The sequence below is a fragment of the Abrus precatorius genome, unplaced genomic scaffold, assembly GCF_003935025.1.
Source record: "Abrus precatorius isolate BTA unplaced genomic scaffold, Abrus_2018 Scaffold10, whole genome shotgun sequence".
Lineage (NCBI taxonomy): Eukaryota > Viridiplantae > Streptophyta > Magnoliopsida > Fabales > Fabaceae > Abrus > Abrus precatorius.
The window spans coordinates 4864530-4884334 of NW_020874292.1; the positions used below are offsets into that span (position 1 = coordinate 4864530).

Sequence of the window (19805 nt, forward strand, 5' to 3'; positions counted from 1 at the left end):
TTTTGTAATGCATGCCACAACTTGAGTCAAATGGACTTTGGTGGAGTTGATTCTTTATTGTTTCTGTGTTGTATATTCGCTATCATTATGGTGTATATCACTGTTTGTTGATGTACTTCACCAAGTATATATCAAGGGCATGCAGTGAGTGTGTCAATACTTTTTTAAGCCCTATGAAGGCTAATAATGTGGGTCTGAACTTGTGGTGAATCTGATCGATTGTTTTTAGTTTGTGTCTATATACCTTTGATTCTAACTTTACTATTATCTTCACTGCATAGCCTCATTTTAACAAGGATAGTTTTTTTCTACAATTAAAGTAAGCTAAATTTTATTTTTCTATCTGAATTTGAGAAGTATTTGTTAGATGTGTGTATATCAAAAATAAAAAAGTTACTAAGAGATAAATAAATAAATAAAATATTAATCATACTGTTAATTATGTGATATTCAAATAATAGAATTATTTTAATGATTACTACTTTTTGTTTAGTTATCTATTCATTTTCAAAAATAATATTCTAATTTATTTGTCAATTTGGAATTTTAAGATAATATTAATTATAATTTTTTTAAGTATATTTTTATCACCTAATAAATCTTAAGTAATATTAATGAATATATACTCCAATATTAAATTTGAGGAGAGATATGAGTAAAATAAATAAAGAGTATAAAAGGAAATTTTAAATCAACATATAAATACAAATTAATTAGACGCTAGTGTCGAGTTTGGTAGTTTCAGACTATACATGTAGTAGGTACATTTTGGTTTATATCTATTTTTTTTAAAGGACCTATACCGTAAGATGAACAATACAATAATAAATTATTAGGAAGTGCTATTGTCATGAAAAGGCAAGAAAATAAACAATACATAGTTAACATATTTGCTATGATCATGTTTTGCTTATACATTTTGCTATCACATGTTTAACAAATATAGGTAGTAACTTCCTCACATCAACTCAGAAAGTGATATTGATTTGGATGATAGGTTTTAAACACAAAAAGTTACATTATTGAAGAAAAAATATATAAGAAATCACCATCCTAAAAAAAGACACATACACGAAGTCTCTTTATTCGGATCACCTCTTAGATTTAGTAACTATAATTTTTGTTTTTTTCGTTTAAAACATCAATCTTAATGCAAATTAGAGTAGACTATTTTATAATATTTTAGTTTAAATAGTTTTTTAGAAAAATTCAAGAAAAAAAAAACACAAGTACAATATTTTTTAATAAAAAAAATTAGAGAGAATCATTTTATAATTTATTTAATTAATGGTAGGACTACTCTCTCCAGTTCAAATAATTCCTTCTGATTATATCTTTTAGTCTCCTTTATGCTTCAGTATTGATAAGTTTGTATTTAAATCCTCTTTTATAGATCATGTACTTATGTTTGACTTTTATTTTATTTAAATTTTATACTAATTTATATGTTAATTGTGCAATTTAGTATAAAGATACTACATTGGATTTTGGATGTGTTTTGTACCCAACTTGATAGAAAATCAGAACTTCACAACAGTTAGTATGCCCATACCTTTTCAATAAGCACAGAGGTGCTTCAAGTCTATGCACAATTGTGCTTATAGCCTTACATGACTGTGCTCATCTGTGACAAGCCCAATTATGAACAACTTTTAAGATTTTTATATCTTATTAAAGAGAGACCTCAGACATCGAATTAGATATCATATTTTACATCATTTATACCTTATTTTTACTCTTTGTCTTTGATTTCTCCTGACACATTCTTAGTGGAGCTTGAATTTTTGAGCAACCATACTTAAAGATCGAAAACTCATCTCATATCTATTTTGCTATTTCTTTTGATCATGACTTTGTTGATGATTGTTTTATTTCTTTTCTTTAACATGAGTAACTAAGTCCATAGTTAGGGTTATGAGAATATTTGTTCATGAATTTATGAGATTTTGATATTTGAATCTAAATTTAATTTTCGTTCGTGATTAGCTTTTATCCTAATGTACTTTCTTATTAATCTTAATTAATTATATCGTCAGACGACTGTACCTCGATTAGTTAATGGATCTATAGGATAAAATAAGACAAATGATTAGGTAGACCAAATCAATCTTTCGCTTTCAATTGTTATTAAATTAACAAGTTTATAGGTATTTTATGCTTTTTTTAATTGATGTCTTACATGACTATTGGAGATGTTAATTTAGATAAAAGAATATTAATATTGTATTACCATTGAGTATTAATATTAATTGTATAATAATTAATAATCATAAAAAAATTGAATTTAGAGTTAAACAGAAAAATAACATAAATGATTAAATGAGTAAATGCATATATCTTAAGTTCTTCTCTGATAAGTTTAACCAAAAAGTGTGTTATGTTCTTTGCTCTTAATCTAATTGATAATTAATTTACTTTTAATTCTTGCTTTTTATTTAATTTCACATCTATTGAGTTCAAACAATTAAGTTAAGAAATTCTTAATAATTGAAAATCAATCATTGTGGAGTGATATTTTATAAACTTATTTTAAAACCTTTTATTATTTCTCAATGGATACATTTGTCTATTGATCAGTCTCTTTATAAATAGTTTATCAAACTACTTAAATAGGTATATTTCTATAAAGACCATAAGATTTATATTTAAATATGTCATAAGTAAAATGATTCGGCATATTGAATATTTATAATAAAATTATATATTTCTATTAATCATTTTTAAACTATATATTTAATTTAAATAACTAAATCACTAAACATTCAACAAAAATAAATGTATATTAGCATTATGTGTACAAGACAGATCTAACAACAGTTAACAAAAACTTCAACAAGTAGCACTTTCTCTCTCTCTCTTTCTTTCTTTCTCTCTAAGGGTATATAATAGGACACTTTCCAACTCCAACAAAAAGGATTAGGATTTCTAATTTAAGATTTTATTCATTTTAAAATTTAATCTATTTCATATATTATATTATAATTTTTATATACAATTATTTAATATATTATTATAAATTTTATGAATCTTAAATAAGTCATTTTATTAGGTCTAATATACTTTTTCTTAAACTCAAGCTTAACATATTCAATTAATAAAGCATTTTAAAAAGTTTCAATTAAGTCTATTACTTAAATAGATGAAGTCAAACTAGCTTTAAAAATATTAAGTCGTAGGCCCTTGTCATCCTCTTACTCTTCTTTCACCTATTTGGACAACTAATTTCATCATTTCTCCTCTCTCCTTTTTTTTGCTCTAGTAACCATTCTCATCCTTTCTTCTTGAATCAAAGTTGAATAAACGCAGTTCAAAGAAGGCAATGAATCTATTGCTAAGAGATTTGAATGCATAGTTCCATAGGTTGCATCATCCAATCCTATGAGAAATTGGTGCACTTTTCCTTCTTCTCTACACTGCTCTAATTTGGACACAATGTCACACTTGCATCCCCCACAACAACACACAAGAATTTGCTTATAATTAGTCAACTCATTTCACAATATTTCCATAGTATGCTACCACTGCCATCCCACATTGCTTGCACCTGGCCATATTAGATTTCAATTGTTGTGTTTGAGAATCTTTCCTTTATGTTCCTCAACAAATCTTTTGCATTTTTCATTTAGGATATGGTGGACCATAAATTAGGCTCATTGGTGTTTAGTATCTATGAAACTAATATGGATTGAATTGTCCACCAATCTTTCATCTTAAGAGAGTCTTCTTGTGGTGTTGCAATGGTTCCTTCTATGAATACCCATTTTTTCTATGCTCATAAAGAGGTACACATGACTAAGGTCCATTCTTCATTGTTTTCACCTTGCAATTGCACTTGGATAATCACATTTTCGGATTTGTCATTTGAAGTCAAATTATAAGGTGATGTTCTTTTGGTTGGGTTGGATTTTGGTTTATCTAGTTGGTCAGGTTTTAGTTGTTCTGACGTTTATGTTATGACAGTTATCTTGCACGATTGTTAGGATAAAAACTGTGAAACTCTAATACCATAGAGCACTGTAGTTAGTATTACAGATATCACGATACGATACAACTGAAATGTCCTAATTTAGCTGTAGGACGATATGAATCGTATGTAAGTATCATTTTTGTGTGGAATCACTTTCATAATCACACGAATCTTACAATTCTATCCTAAATCCCGATTTTCAGGGCCACAATGCTATGCAACTGCGTACCGGATCGCGCACCAATCAGGTCAGGTTAGCGCGACCCGTTTCACTAAAATCCCTAAAAACTTTTTTTTTTTTTGAAAAAATTGTTGTTTCCACTTAATGATACTTCTGCAAGACCCATTCTACCAGATACGTTATTTTACATTGAAAGAAAACCTTTATTTTCTCTATTCTCGTGTTGTGCTCCTTTTCTCTATTTTTCTCTTATTTTAGTGCTAGGTTTCGGGTGGTCCTTTCATTTATTTTTTGTGGTCCCTCAAGTTATTTCTCATTCTCGTGCTATGCCCCTGCCTCTCTAATGGTTCCTACTTCCTACTTCCTATTTTATATTTGTTTTTTTCCTAATATTTTTGTTTGTTGTTTACTGTTAGGGGAGACTAATGGGTCCTACCAAAAAAATAAGAGTGATATCACGTGGAAACATTGTGAAAGTGTTCCCTCACACATGTTGTTAGTAAAATACAAATATTATTCTTATACTTGTTGGAGTAAAGTTGTAAGGATGAAACATCATTTAGTTGAAACAAGGGAAAATGTAAGTGCCTATACAAGTATTCTAGATGAGGTAAAGGAGATATTCATCAAACTATTGGAAGAGAAAAAAAATGAAAATAGCTTGGAGTGTTTTGAAGAAGCTGCGACCCAAGATGCAAGTGGTCTTCAAAAAGAATAAATGAATTCTTTTGTTAGCAAAGAAAAGGAAGGGACATCTAAAGCTCTAAAGCAAACAACACTGAATACAATGTTCAAAGATAGAGATGTTGTCATTCAAGAAATTTGCAAATGCATATATGTTAATGTCTTACCATTTAATTTGGTAAGAAGCCCCATTTTATTCAAATGTTAAAAGCTATTGGAGAATTTGATAGGACTTTAAAACCTCCTACTTATCATGAAGTGAGAGTATCTTTTTTGAAAAAAACAGTTAATAACATCCATGAAAATTTAGAGAAATACAAGAATGAATGGAAGAAATGGAGCTGCACTTTGATGTGTGATGGAATGACAGATGAAAAAGGAAAATCTCTTACTAATTTTCCTGATAACATTCCAAGTGGGATTATTTTCTTAAAATCGGTTGATACTAGTGATGTCATCAAGGATGCCAAATAAATGTTTGAATTATTGGATGGCACGGTGGAAGAAATTAGGGAGGATAATGTAGTGCAAGTTGTGACAGATGGTGCTTCTAACCTTGTAGCAGCTGGAAAAATACTAGAAGAGAAGAGGACAAAATTGTTTTAGTCCCTTTGTGCAGCTCACTGTTTAGATTTGGTGCTTAAGGATATTGGACAACTTTCAATATTCTTTAACACGGTTTCAAATGTAAAAAAAATTACAACTTACATATATAGGCATACATGAGCCCTTAACTTGTATAAACAACATTCTAAAGGAAGGAAATTAGTAAGACCAACTGTAACAAGGTTTGTAACTTCTTATCTTACACTAAATTGTATTATGTAACAAAAGAATGCTCTTCAATCTATGTTTGCTTGAGAAGAATGAAATAAAAGTTCTTATGCTAGTAAAAGTGAGGCTAAGTAAGTCAAGAACTTAGTTTTGAGTGATTCTAGGTTTTGGAAATCCATTCAGTATTGCTGAAAGTGTGTGATTCCTCCTGTAAAAGTATTAAGCCTTGTAAATGATGATTCAAAACCAGTTATACCATATATTTATGAAGCAATGGATAAAGCTAAAGAATAAATTGCTAAAAACTTTTAAAATCAAGAGTCAATGTACAAAAAAAACCACATAGGCCTCTCTATGCAGCTAGCTATTATCTCAATCCTAGGTAAATAAAGTTATAAGTTTTTTACACTATTTTAAATATTGGGTAACTTAAGTTATATGTCTTATGTCTTCTTTAATTAGGTTTCACTATGACAAAAAATTCAATTCGAATAGTGAGATTTTATTTGGCTTGTATGAAACCAAAGAATGGTTCAAGATAGAAAGACAAGATTTTTTGTTGATCAACAACTTGAAAAATTCAAGACTATTAAGGGACTTTTTGGAACGAACATGGCAAAAGATACTAGAGACAAGAAGCAACTGGTAGTTTTAAATTAGTTTTTTCATAATTTAAAGTTTTAAACATTTAATTTTAAGGCAAATTAGGCAATATCTTTCTATGACATACATCTTATTTTTGTTTTAATAGGACTTTGGTGAAAAAGTTATGGTGGAAAGTGCAAAGAGCTAACAAAAGTAGTTATAAGAATTTTAAGTCTCACATGTAATGTTATAAGTTGTGAAAGAAACTAGAGTACATATGCCCAAGTGTATAACAAGAGAAGAAATCGCTTGGAGCAACAAAAATCAAACGCACTTGCTTTTGTCTAGTACAATCTTCTACTTGATATGAGATAAAAGGCTATAAAAGAAGGGAGAAACTTATGATCCTATACGTTGGTCTGAAATTAAATTAAATGATGAGTATATTATTGAAAAAGAAGACCCTTACTTACCAATTTATGCTTCTTGGATGGATATACATGAGTGTTTCACTTTTGATGAAGGAGTTTCAAGCAAGACAAGGAAGATAGGTATTTGTTTAATGAAAAAATAATATAATTATAAACTATATATATATATATATATATATATATATATATTAACATGCTTAATGCTTATATTTTATTTTATAGGTCCAAGAAACTTAAATGCTAGGACCAATAAGAAGGAAAAATCTATAGTTGGGGATGAGAGTCAAATTGAAGAGAATCAAGAGATATTTAGAGATGGGAAGGAAGGGGAAGAAGAAGAAGAATAAGAAAAATCTTTGCTACTATAAAATGAGGATGAACTAAGTGATATTGATTTTGAGCAGAATGACTATATTATATATTTGGAATTTAGACCTTTTGAATATTTTTATGGTCTAGAACTAGAAATTGTGACTTGCTATTAGTTTCTATTATTCTTTGAAATTTTTTGAAAGTATATATGGCTAACTTATGCAGTCACAGTCCTTTTTTTTTTTTTGTCATTGTGGCTTATTTGAAAGTATATATGAATGATTTATACAATTACAACTTTTTTGTGTCATTATGACTTATGTGCCTTGAATCATTGTACTATGTTTCATTTTATTAGTTATATAAAGAAGTATTTGATTATAAAATGTCAATATATAGATGTATTGAATTTTTCTTTATATTAGAGTATTTGTTGTTGTAGTTTTAGTAATGGTCATAAATCTTATGATTCACAGTACAATTTGATTTACAATTCACAAAATAAGTTTTTCGATTCACGATTTAAATCTCAATTTAACTACCATGCCATAGAGGTCTCTTTTGGAAAGAATAATCATATTTTGTCTTTCTATTCCAACCTGAACTGAAAATATATAGGTACAAAGATGCAAACATGACTCGCTCCTATTACAAATACTTCTAAGTGTTTGTTTGGTGTATAGAATTGAGTATGAAATTTGACTTTAGAATTAGAATTAGACTTCAGAATTTTAATTATCATGTTTAGATGTCCATTTGGAATTGAGATTTATAATTCTATGGACCAATTCCATGAGATTTTATGACAACTAAATTTGATCCACTTTAATTCATAACTTGCACCCACTTTGAATTTTTATCATAATTCACAAATAAACTCTCATATATCGTAACTTCTCCTCATGATTCCTCGTCTTCGTGATACTTTCTTGGTCAAGTACTTTCTTCTCTCTCTTTCTTTGTTCTTTTTTTTTCTTATGCATCTTTCTTTTTCTTTTTATGTTCTCCTATTTTTCTGTGTACTCTTCTCCTTTTAACTCTAATTGTATGTTGATTATTAATATTACTACTTTTCTTATGTTCTTTTATTTTTCTCTATTTTCTTCTTCCTCGTTTTACATTGATTATTAATAAAGTAATTTTTCTATATTCCTCTTATTCTTCCTATTCTTTTTTTATATTTTCTTTTTCCTTTGTCTTTTTTTATATTTGTTATATGTTTAATATGTTTACGTTATTCTATTGTATTCCTGTCCTGCACTTGCTATAAACTATAATTTATTGCTATTCTATACTTTTTACACTTGTCGCAAACTATATTATTTATGTTAATTGTATAATAAATTGTTTACTTTTCTTGAATTGTTAGATGTCAGAGAAAATATTAAAAATTAATTCAAAAACTATTGAGAGTACTAGAGAAACAAAAAAGAGAAAACTAGTGTTAGATGCAACAGAGTGATAAAAACACATTAAAACGTATGGTTTTGAGACAATTATATCATGAGATTCATGAAAATTGCTATAATAAATTATGTCAAGTTGCTATATTAATTACATCTTACTAAACAAGCTTGCTTTGTAACATTTTACGTAAAAGAAAAAGACTATAGGTAATACTTATTATGTAAAAGTAGAAGAATTTATTATAATGTTTCTATTTATTTTAGCTCATGGTCTCAAAATAAGAATTTTCAAAAGCACTTATATTCAATTTGTATTTTTAATTTTGAGAATTAAATTATAGTAGGGAGCATTCGTATACTTTCATCTAATATATGAGAAAGATATTCATAACATAATATTAAATTTTAATAATAAATTAAACATAAAAAATAAATTTAATATATTATAATTTTTGAAAAAAAAATTAAATTATCATCTTTAACAATTTATTTAATAATTATTTTGTATTTTTAATTAACACATTATTTTTAAAAAAGTTATTAAATAAAATTAAATTATTTTTTAAAAATTTAAATCTTACACCACATTATATATTTTGATTTCAACTTACAATTTTAATTCTACATTCTAATTCTTTAAATACGCCAAATATAGAATTATAATTCTGAATCAATTCCAATTTTAATGGAATTAGAATTGAAGTTACAATTCTAAATATCAATTATGATTCTATGCACCAAACTAGTGATAAAATATAGCTACTGTTATTTCTAAAATATTTACAAATATTGCATGCCTAAAATACCTCTTATATCAATCCAGATATTATGGGATTACAGCTATACCAATATCTTCGCAATATCTCATATCGTTAATCTTAATATTATATTACAGACGCAAAAAGGATAAACCTGTTCATATCCCACCAAGCATCGAATCATAAGTTTTGCCAAAAGTAAAGAAAATGAGTTCATGGCGAAACACCCTCTAAGCTCTGTTCTGTCTAGTTTAAATTAATTGCATCATTTTAGAAAATGAAAAGCAAACAAGGATTCCTTCCTATTGTGGCAGTACATCCAAACACGATGGATCTTTCCATGGCATGAACGACCCTTCATGTGATAAATTCTGCCAGCACACACCATTTATAAATCAGAAAGAGCACACTGCAATAGAGCCTCTAATTTCATACATCTCAGGTCATTTAGAAGAGCTTATAGATAACTTATAAAAATAATTTACAAGTCACATAAGGTCTTTTTAACTTCTTTCAATAAGCATTTTGATATAACTTATCAAAATATGTTTTTTTAACTTATAACAAATACTTAATTAGGCTGTCTAATCAAATGCACCTTTAATTCTAAACTAATATACAGCGATGCAAGTTTCGGGAAGCTAACTTCAATTCCATGATATACCAAAGAAAACGATAATTTTAGATGGAGATACTAATTTTTGGGACTATTAAAAGATAAACTAAGATCAATATTTAGGTGATTGTAATATAAAGACTACGGACCGTCGTAGTGTTGCAAAATGGGGTAATGCAGATCAAGATATAAAAGCACATATTTTCAAATATGATGACTACTTTACATAATAAAAGTGTGCGTTAACTCGATAAAGAAGAAAAAGACTTCTTAGATAACTTTTGGTTCAACGTGGACCTTCAAAGTAAACTGTTACAGAGTTATTTGAGCATCCCATTATATTTTGTTTTATCTTGAAAATTAATTCAAGGGCATAGCCTAATTAATGAGGCAACAGAGGCTTACCCACCGGAAGAAAATCAAAATCTAATTGCAAATCACATACCCAACTATTCACACGACTGCATAGTTTGATAGATACACACGGGATTAGTTAGCACTCTTTAGTTTTTAGAAACCATGTATAGTATTTAGCTTTGTATTGTATTGTACTGTATTATATCACTTATTTTCTCTCAATTGTCTCTAGCTCTTGCCATATTTCTCAACACAAACATCTTAAAATGCGTTTAAGGTTAAATATTTTCAGGTCAATATAGAGTCAGACATCATCAAGTGAGCAGTGCATGGAAAGCTATAGTAAGTGAAGCGTGTATTGAGATGCTGAATTACCATAACATACTTACTTTCAACCAATAGAAAAATCCACGAAGGAGATTCAGAACTCTTGGATGATCATCATGAGCTGAATTTATTGTCTCTGCAAGATCTGTAGGAGGAGATTGAGCACACATCTCATAGTAGCTAGTCTTCCAAAAAAAAATTTAATTCTATAGTCTATACAAAGGCAACTTCACATCCCAATTGGTAAGCACAGACTAGTAATGTAATGACAAACAAGGGAACTCCATCCAATATGTATCATGCTAACACAGCAAGTGGAAAATGAAAGACGAGGGCTAAATCAACTTACCAACATAATGATCAAGAAAAGAAAACCCAGAATAATCTTCCTCATAGATTTTGATACGCCCACGCAGGTCTCTATGGTGTTGAACTGGCTTTCGAACAGTAATTTCGTGTAAAAGTCTCTTGTGCTCATCCTCACAGTAAGGCACCTTAAGTTCTTCCATGAGTTTTTCTTTGAAAAGTATTCTTCCATTGGCTTCATCATATTCTTCCCAACAATGTTCCACCTTCACCTAGGAAGCAACACATAATGTAGCCAACAAAAACTAATTAAACGAAAACAGCACACACAGACACAATATATATATAAAAGAAAGCGGCAAAATTGAACATAAGCAAAAGGAACAAACTCATGATTTTAGATACATACAATATGGCCCTGCATGGACCTTCTTTTATCTGGTACTTCATCATCACTATCTTCAATCTCCACTATCACTCTTGCTGCTATGGCAGAGGGATTATCAGTTTTCATAGCATGCTCTTTCAGCCTCTTACTCCTGCGCTTAAATATACAGTTACCAGCATGTTTCTGAACCTTTGAAGTCACATCACTGCTCTTAATATTACCATTCTTAGCAGCAGAGAGTTTTGCACCTTTTGGGTTCATACCTCTATGCTTCTGTGAGTATGAAGCCACATGATTACTAATAACATTAGTACTCTTGACAGCAGAGCGTTTTGCTTTTGTACCTTGTTGCATATCTGTGTCTAGGCACACATTAACCTCTTCATTTGAAACGTAATTTGCAGTATAGGTTGCGCAAATAGATGTACTCTCAGGAGTTGATGATTCAGACTCATATTTCACAAAGACACTATCCTCAGGGATATCGAGTACATAAGATTTTCCATGAGGCTTCAAATGACCAAAAAAATACTTATATTCAAGATCTATAATCACATCATCATCCTCTGTCGTAGTTTCTTCTGCAATGTTCTTTGTGTTTTGGTCCTCAACATGAAGCACCTGAGACTCTACAATGCTGTATAAACCATCCATGAATTGCACCATTTCTGGTTCACCCTTTGGATCCTTAATAACGATTTCCTGCAAAAGGGTATTGAAGTAGTTGAACTCTTCAGTTCCACTTTAAAGGACCCTATTCTTCTTTTGCAGATGACTATCTATATCATATTCACTGTCCCATGTTCTGTTTCTGGGTAGCTGCTTCAAAGCCAATGCCTTTTGGTTCGATGCAGTGGGTACCATTCCGTAGTACAAATTGTTCTGAAGAACCAAGTTCCCATCAATAAATGCTGGTAACTCGCTCTCTCATAATTTCATAATCTATCAAAATTTGCCTAGCTTAAAGCTTAACTCATTGGCTTCAATAGTATTTTCTTCTTATTACCCAAAAAAAGAGTTCATTATAATCTATTTATTTATTAATAATCAATCTACACTGAAAAGAAATGCAATGATGATCTTGGAAGCATGTATAGTAAACAAAAATTATTAGCAACTACTAACTAACCAACTAGCAAAGGTGGTGTTTCATCTAATGGCATGTAGGGGGAAAAGGGTATTTCTTTTGAAGAACAACACAAAAGAGAGAAGAATAGGAATTAGTGGTCTTCATTTCCACCCACCACACACACTCACATAAAAAGAGAAGAAAAGAAAAGTGAAGTGCTTGAAGAGTGTTGGGAGAAAGAAGAAACATGCGTGTATGGCTAACCTGTGTTTTATGCGACAACGGAGCTGCAGCAAACTCAGGTTGTGCTGATGGAGAATGACAACTGACGTGTGAGAAAATGACGGAAAGTGTTTCTGCTTTCTAATTTCTATTGCGTCACGCACCCTTTGCAATTCCAAGAATATAAGTGAACGTTTGGTTATGCTATCCACCATTCAAAATATAAATATATTTAGAGTTTTTATAATTTTATATTTTTATTTTGCCTATTAAATTTTGATAAATGATAACCACTGCATATTTTATCAAAAAATATAATAAATTCTTAAAACATTAGTTAAGAAATTAAAAATAAAAATGGTTTTTCAAAATATATAATAAATGTACTTGTCGCATTTATTTAATGCAGTTCACGTAAATTCTAATAAAAACTATCATTTTTAATTTAACAAGACCCTTAAAATTTTGGTTTCTATTAACGCGATGAATATTTATTAACTTTGATTTTAGATATCTAGTTTATGTACCCAATCATTATATACGTTAACAAAAATGATTTTTACGCTATTCGTTGATGAAAATGTTAATTTGTGTTATTTGAGTGATTTTTTTAAGCATGAATAATGAGCTACTATACATGAAAAGAATTAACATACATTAGTTAAATAAACTATTTAATGATTAAGGATAGAGATTAAAAATAAAAGTTTTAAAAAAATTAAAATATAAAACAAAAATTACAGAAATTAAAATTAAAATTTGCCATTTTTATTAGAACTTATAATATGTTTAAATTAGTAAAAATAATGTTAGTCATATGCTTTGTTTTGGATTATATGAGATAAAAAAAACTTATAATAAATAATTTAATGTAATAAAAATTTAAATAAAAAGATAAAAATAGTATACCGTTATAAAATAAAATAAATATGAAGAGAAAAATGGATAAAAATAATGTATAAGAATTTGAAGCTAATTACTGATAAACAAATAAACTAGAAAGAAGTAGAGCTAATTGTATGGATTCTTCATTTTCATGATTTATTTAAATTTGATTAACTATAATATTAATTGAGTATTGAAATTATTATATATTATGATAAATGAAGAGTCATAATTTAAGTTCGAAAGGATGGAACTGCATATTTAATTTTATAAATATTTATTTAACATTGAATTTATAATATCAAATACATTTTAAAAAAAATTGAGATATTAAATTTACTATGTGTGTGCGTGTCAATGTAATAGATACGTGGCTTCGATCTATTCAGTAGAATTCCTGTGATTGAACCCCACCTATCATGTGTAGTTTTTTATCTTTTAAATTTGAGAACAATACTGTTTTTTTTACCTTGAACTAAAAAATATATGTATATTTGTAATATTTAAAATGCATTTGCCAAGACATTTCAACTATTACAAAGTTTATTTTGCTAGCTTAAAAGCTTGTTTAACAAAAATAGTTTTGTTTAGTAAAGTACTTGAAATAAATAGTCACTAACCTTTTTCTAATATTACTCTAACTAGCATTTTTTTTTTTAATGTTACTTTTTAGCTACTAACTAAAAATCATGTTTTTTATTTTTATTCTTATCATCTTTTAATAATTTCTTATTTTACCCTTTCAATTCTTAGAATCTTACTTCCTTTATAATAGCAAAAACAAAAAAAAAAAGCAAAAAATCTTACTTCCTTTACTTTTATCATATTTTGTCTTTATAAACAACTTTCATTATTAAATCTTATTAAAATATAACTAAGTAATTAAGTTTTATGTTTTTATAAGATTCAAATTATCTCATTTTATTCAATAAAAATATTTTTAAATGAGAATAAAATTAAAATATTATAATTATTTAAAGAGTAAATTACATTCCTTTCCCTTTTTAAAATTATTCAACTTAATCTTATAAAAAAAATTAAAAGGAATAACAATTTAATACATTTTAAGGGTTTTTTTAAAAAGCACTGTTAAATAAACACTTGATTTTTTTAATTAAAGTGTCCTTTTTAATAAATTTTGTACTTTCTTTGTCAATATTTTAAAAAACTTAACGAGCTCAATGTATTTTTCATAAAATAATAAGTATTTATCATTGCTTTGAAGACTTGTTTTGATATCAAGGAATAAAAGCATAAAGCGCAAAAATATTTGACAATTTTTTGAAAACATACAATACATAAATGATTTAGGACTTTAACATATTTAAAAGAAAAGGATAAAGTGAAAAATATTTAGGAAATTAGAGTATATAAATAAAAATTGGACTATATAAAAAAATAAATTGAATAAAAAGTATTTTAATTTATTTTCTAAGTGTGCTTTAATGAAAAACTTAAAATGAATTAAACTGTTATGCATTTTAAATTTTTAAGAAAGAGAGTTATATAATTTTTGAAATAGAAAAGAGAAAGAGAGCAAAATGTAATTTACTATTATTTAAAAATATATCATTACCAAAATTTCAAAATTTTAACTAAGAAAATAGTTATATCTCTATTTATTATTTTACATTTATTAGCTAGTTCAATAGCTAAATTTATCAAATACTTTAAACTCAATCAGTTAACTTTTTGATTCCTTTCTTTCAATTTTTAGCTAGTTTTAAAAAATTTAGATAACTTATCCGTAAGTTTTGCTAAATATCCTTATTGCGTTAACTATCTAGAGTTTATTAATTCTTATTAATTATTATACTATTCAAAATATTATATATTGTAATAAATAAAGTACTATAATTTACTTAGAAAATATTACTTATTTAATAATTTAAATATTACATTAATTTTATATTTCCAAACTTTAGAAATAAACTTTAAAAGATATATAAAAATATCAAATAAATCTTTTAAAAATAAAATAAATTCTATGGATTACTTATTATGGTATCACAAAAAATCACCGGCAAGTGAAACATTAGTGACCTAAATAAAACTTTGTATATATTATGATAATCATAAAATAAAAACTAGAAATCTTTTTAATAAAATTATATCTATAGATTCGTAAAACAGTTTATTTTTAATGCATATTCTAAATTTACACTAACGTATAACAATCAAATAATTTTCATAAAATATTGTAGGTATATAAAAATAAAATTTTCTTTACTGTTATTATAATATTTTTGTTTATATTAAATATTAATAATATTATAATATTTAATATTATATTTAAAATTTATACTTTTATAATATTATTAACTTAAAAATGTTTTAAATCCACATATATTTAGTTTTCTATTTTAATTTCTATAAAGCTAAAATTAGAAAGAGTGTAATGCATATTTTATTCTTCTGAATGAGTTATACTAATGTTCTTATAAATGTTAACCAAATCCAACAGTTCAAAATTAAAGAATTGATGATAAGAATTAAAAATGGTTCAAGAAATAAAAAAAAATGCAAAGAAAGTATAAAGTTAATTAGGCTTGACTTTTTATGATGAGATATGTGTGTCTTAAGCCAATTATATTTAATTGTGTTAATGCAATTATCACACATCTAATAGATTATTATTATTATTATTTAATAATAATAGAATAATGTTAATATTCTTATTTAAATATTATTTTAATGATCATAGACAATAAAAAATAAAAAATAAAAAATATTAAAAGATATTAAATTTATTAAATGTGATTGTCATGACTTTTAAACTCAAAATACCTTTTAGTTCTATTAACATATTAATAATATAATTACATATTAATTGAATTAAAATTAATCATTAAATGACTAATTCAAGAATAAAAATAAAAAAATAATTTTAATAGATAAATAATATCAATATCACAAAATTAAAATGTGGTTTAAAACAAGTTACATCACAGTAATTCATCTTTAGTCTCATGATAAAGGCTATTTAATTACATATGATTATCGTAATAAAAACATAAGAAACTAAATATAAATCATTCATAATCTTAAATAATAAGGAAATAAACAAAATATTGTAACTAATATGATTTAGAAGGAACATCAACTTTTGTGACAGAGAACTCGCTTCATATATTATATAGGCAATGATTATAACGAGAGAAGGAGACAACACCGATGTGAATGATGGAGGAATTCTTAAATGGAGACTTAGGGTTTGAATATAAAAAAGATTAAGAGAGAGTTAGAGTTGCCTATTTCAAAATCTTAATTAAAAAAAATCAATTTTTAAATTCAAAATTCGTTCATTTTTTACTCTTTTCGGTAACCTTTTTTTTTCCTGAGTGGATCCATTTTAATTAAGTTACACTTTACCATTTCCAACAATAAAGTTTTAATGAATAAAATAACAATTATAATAAAAATAAATTAAAATTTAATAAATAAAGTAACAAAATGTAAAATTATCCTAAAATTTACATAAGTTAAAATACAATCATTAAAAAAATATAATTAAGCTAAAATTTTAAAAACTCAACAACGAGCCAATTAGGTCTAGAAATATAAACCATGAGAAGGTGCATCCCTAATCGCAATGATGGCATGTCCTCTATAGGCACTGTTGCAATGTGGGATGTGTTAGATATAACTTAATGGTAGTTTAAAATTTGCTTAATCAAGGGAAAAAAAAACTAAAATTGCATAATTAAAAATTAGAAGACTAAAATTAGATAGCTCTATAAACAGGAAGATAAGAGAAAATAAACTTAAAAATATTAATTTCTATACCTTCTTTTATCAGATAGTTGTTGCGCACAAATCATCAAACATATAAATTTAAATCCTTATGTTTAAATATAAATACTTTCTAATATATTAACTTTTCTTTATGGTATATCCATTATTTATTCATATATATTTAAAATTATGACTTGATTTAAAATTTTAATTTTATATTATGGTTGCCTTTTTTCCTTAAATTCAACTTTACATTTATTTTGAACTTTTCTATTTATATTGAAATCATATTTCTCATTTCAAATCCCAACAGTTATACTTCCTAATTAGTTTTTAATTTTTTTTATTAATTTATCTTTTGCTCCGTAAATTTATACAATTTATATTGATTTATTTATTTAAACGAATTAGTTTTTTTGTTAAAAAAAAAGCACGTGTACAGGGAGAGCTTTGGCAGTGGGAACACATAAAGAGGTGCAGTGGTGAGTAGGGTTTTGATTGTTGAGAATTGAGATATGGGTCGCAGTTTGTCACGCTCCCCATCACGCAGAAGAAGATATTCTCCTTCCCCTGTTTCTCATCGCCACTCTCGAACTTCAAGGTATGTATTCTCTTCTTCTATTCTCTTATGCTTCTCTTTGTGATTGTTGTTGTTGTTGTTGTTATTTCAGGCACCACAACCACAAGCGCCGCTCAAGGCACACTACCAGCAGAAGCTCTTCTTCCCTCTCTCCTTCGCCCAAAAAACCCCAACAATCAAACAAAAGGTTAACACTGCTTTTTCATTTTCCACTTTTTTACTCTATTATAAATAAGTGTTGTTTCATCTCATCAATTATATAACAATTCTTGAGACCAATACAAAACATTGCTATGAGTTTTCGCTGTCTAGGGTTATCCTTTTTAAGAATACAATGCTTTTGGTGTTAAAATTAACTTCATAGACATTTGAAGATTATGATTCGCTTTGAAAATGCAACAGGTTTATTTCATTCTTCTCTTCTGGGTTTCCTGAAGGAAGTTCAACTTGTTAAATATGATGAACAAACGCTGCTTCCCTCCATTATCTACTATTTCACTTGAAACTTCGTTTCTTATGGATCAGAAACTTGATAGAGAGGTATGCCTTGTAAGCGTGATAGCCTCACAATTTTCGTCTCAATGGATGAACATGAACTGGGTAGAACATAATTAAGGAATTTCAAAGTGTAGCGTTGGTTATTGTATCATTTTATCTATTTTTTCTGGGTGTAGAAATTAGTATGACTTGCTTGTGCATCTTTCTTTTTCATCGTTGATGGTTAATTTATGGTCTCTAACTCCAATATACTATTGGCAGCAGGCGTCAACATGAGGAAGAATTGAAACTGTTGGAAGAAGAGACTGCAAGAAGACTCGAAGAAGCAATTCGGAAAAACGTTGAGGAGAAGCTTAGCTCGGAGGAAGTCAAATTAGAAATAGAAAGGCGCATAGCGGAGGGAGTGAAGAAATTGTTTGATGATGTTGAAGCACAACTTGAAAAAGAGAAGGAAGATGCTCTTACTGAAGCTAGAAGGAAAGAAGTAAGTATTCTAACCGGGTTTTCTTTTCTGTTTCTCTGGAGGGAAAATCACAAGCAGCTATTTATCTTTCTCTAAAGTCTAAATAAATTACATTATAATGTTGGAGAGGCTTTCAACTTTCAAGCATTAATCTTGTGTCATGTTTTTAGCAATTTATAAATTTAGTGTGGATAAATTATGTTGTGGTTTGAGATATAAGCACTTTTGTCTTGTAAGTGGTAAACAAGGTGTCACCCTGCTAGAACCCTGGATCCTAAAATGAGTTGGCTCTGTCAGCGTCAAATATTAGTCAGATTATAATAATGTTCTTGGAAATGTAATGCAGCATCTATAATTGTTTCAAAGTGTATACTTGCTTAAATTGCCTTATCTTTTGGTATTTTCGCTTGCTAATGCTTTATAAATAATTCAAGATTTGAGTTCCTTCTTTTTTTGCTCTCTCCATCATTCATGTTATTCACAACTGCAAAAAGAAAGTTGTTATTTGGGGGTTGTGATGTGTTGTCATCCTGCAGCAACAAGCTCGGAAAGAAAGAGAAGAGCTAGATAAGATGCTTGAAGAGAATAGGAGGCGAGTGGAAGAATCTCAGAGAAGGGAAGCTCTGGAGCAGCAAAGAAAGGAGGAGGAACGTCAAAGGGAATTAGAGATGATTCAGAGACAGAAAGAAGAGGCTGCGAGGAGAAAGAAGCTGGAGGAGGAAGAAGAACATGCGAATAGAATTAATTCTTTGGGTAAGAACAAATCTAGGCCAAAGTCTTATGGTTTTTAATTACTATTATGGGATGTCAATTTGTACCCTAACGTATTTGTACCCTTGTTTGGAAGCCATGATCTTGAATGAAAGATTTTATATTCCTATAATTGAGCTTTCAACCTATATTTAAAGAGCCAAGTCTTTGAAAATGTTATTTCTTCAAGTTACTGTGATATTAAAGTTTATTTGCTTTACATAACAATGGCTACCTGGTTAGGCCTTGTGTCACTGGTTTTGAACTTTTAGTCTGAAGGTGGTAGTCAATGATAAAAAAATTATACCATAGGTCTTATGCGTAGGACTTGAGCTTGTGCCTTGTATTCCCGCATCATTCCATTGAAAGCAACTCTAGTTCAGTCTTCAATTGGTGCTTGTATACGGAGGCCTGGTATAGATTTGGTCTTCTCAATCTTTCCCCTGCTGGGTGTCATCTTATGAAGAAGAGCCTACTGCTGCGCTCTCTTTACAAAGGAAAATGATAATTT

General features: G+C 28.0%; 2 protein-coding genes across 2 annotated transcripts; one reads left to right on the top strand and one right to left on the bottom strand.

Moving 5' to 3' along the window:
* Positions 1–9400: 9400 nt before the first annotated feature.
* Positions 9401–11956, bottom strand: LOC113869049. Its single transcript, XM_027505169.1, has 5 exons — positions 11846–11956; positions 11114–11794; positions 10748–10976; positions 10461–10543; positions 9401–9469 (listed from the first exon to the last, which is right to left on the bottom strand). The coding sequence occupies exons 1-5, from the start codon at positions 11954–11956 to the stop codon at positions 9401–9403; spliced, it is 1173 nt and encodes a 390-aa protein (XP_027360970.1).
* A 5525-nt stretch (positions 11957–17481) lies between these two features.
* Positions 17482–19390, top strand: LOC113852599 (uncharacterized protein At1g10890). Its single transcript, XM_027482914.1, has 4 exons — positions 17482–17604; positions 17675–17770; positions 18346–18565; positions 19081–19390. Exons 1-4 carry the CDS (start codon positions 17519–17521, stop codon positions 19333–19335), a joined length of 657 nt encoding a protein of 218 aa, XP_027338715.1. The 5' UTR covers positions 17482–17518; the 3' UTR covers positions 19336–19390.
* The last annotated feature ends 415 nt before the right edge of the window (positions 19391–19805 follow it).

Excerpts from the sequence above, each read along its gene's own strand:
- LOC113869049 (XM_027505169.1), bottom strand. The coding sequence starts at position 11,956 with ATGGTACCCACTGCATCGAACCAAAAGGCATTGGCTTTGAAGCAGCTA. Across the intron at positions 11,795-11,845 it reads ATCTGCAAAAGAAGAATAGG|GAAATCGTTATTAAGGATCC; the intron begins GTCCTTTAAAGT and ends ACCCTTTTGCAG. Across the intron at positions 10,544-10,747 it reads TTTTCTTGATCATTATGTTG|ATCTTGCAGAGACAATAAAT; the intron begins GTAAGTTGATTT and ends CTCCTCCTACAG.
- LOC113852599 (XM_027482914.1), top strand. The coding sequence starts at position 17,519 with ATGGGTCGCAGTTTGTCACGCTCCCCATCACGCAGAAGAAGATATTCT. Across the intron at positions 17,771-18,345 it reads CCCCAACAATCAAACAAAAG|GCGTCAACATGAGGAAGAAT; the intron begins GTTAACACTGCT and ends TATTGGCAGCAG. Across the intron at positions 18,566-19,080 it reads CTGAAGCTAGAAGGAAAGAA|CAACAAGCTCGGAAAGAAAG; the intron begins GTAAGTATTCTA and ends GTCATCCTGCAG.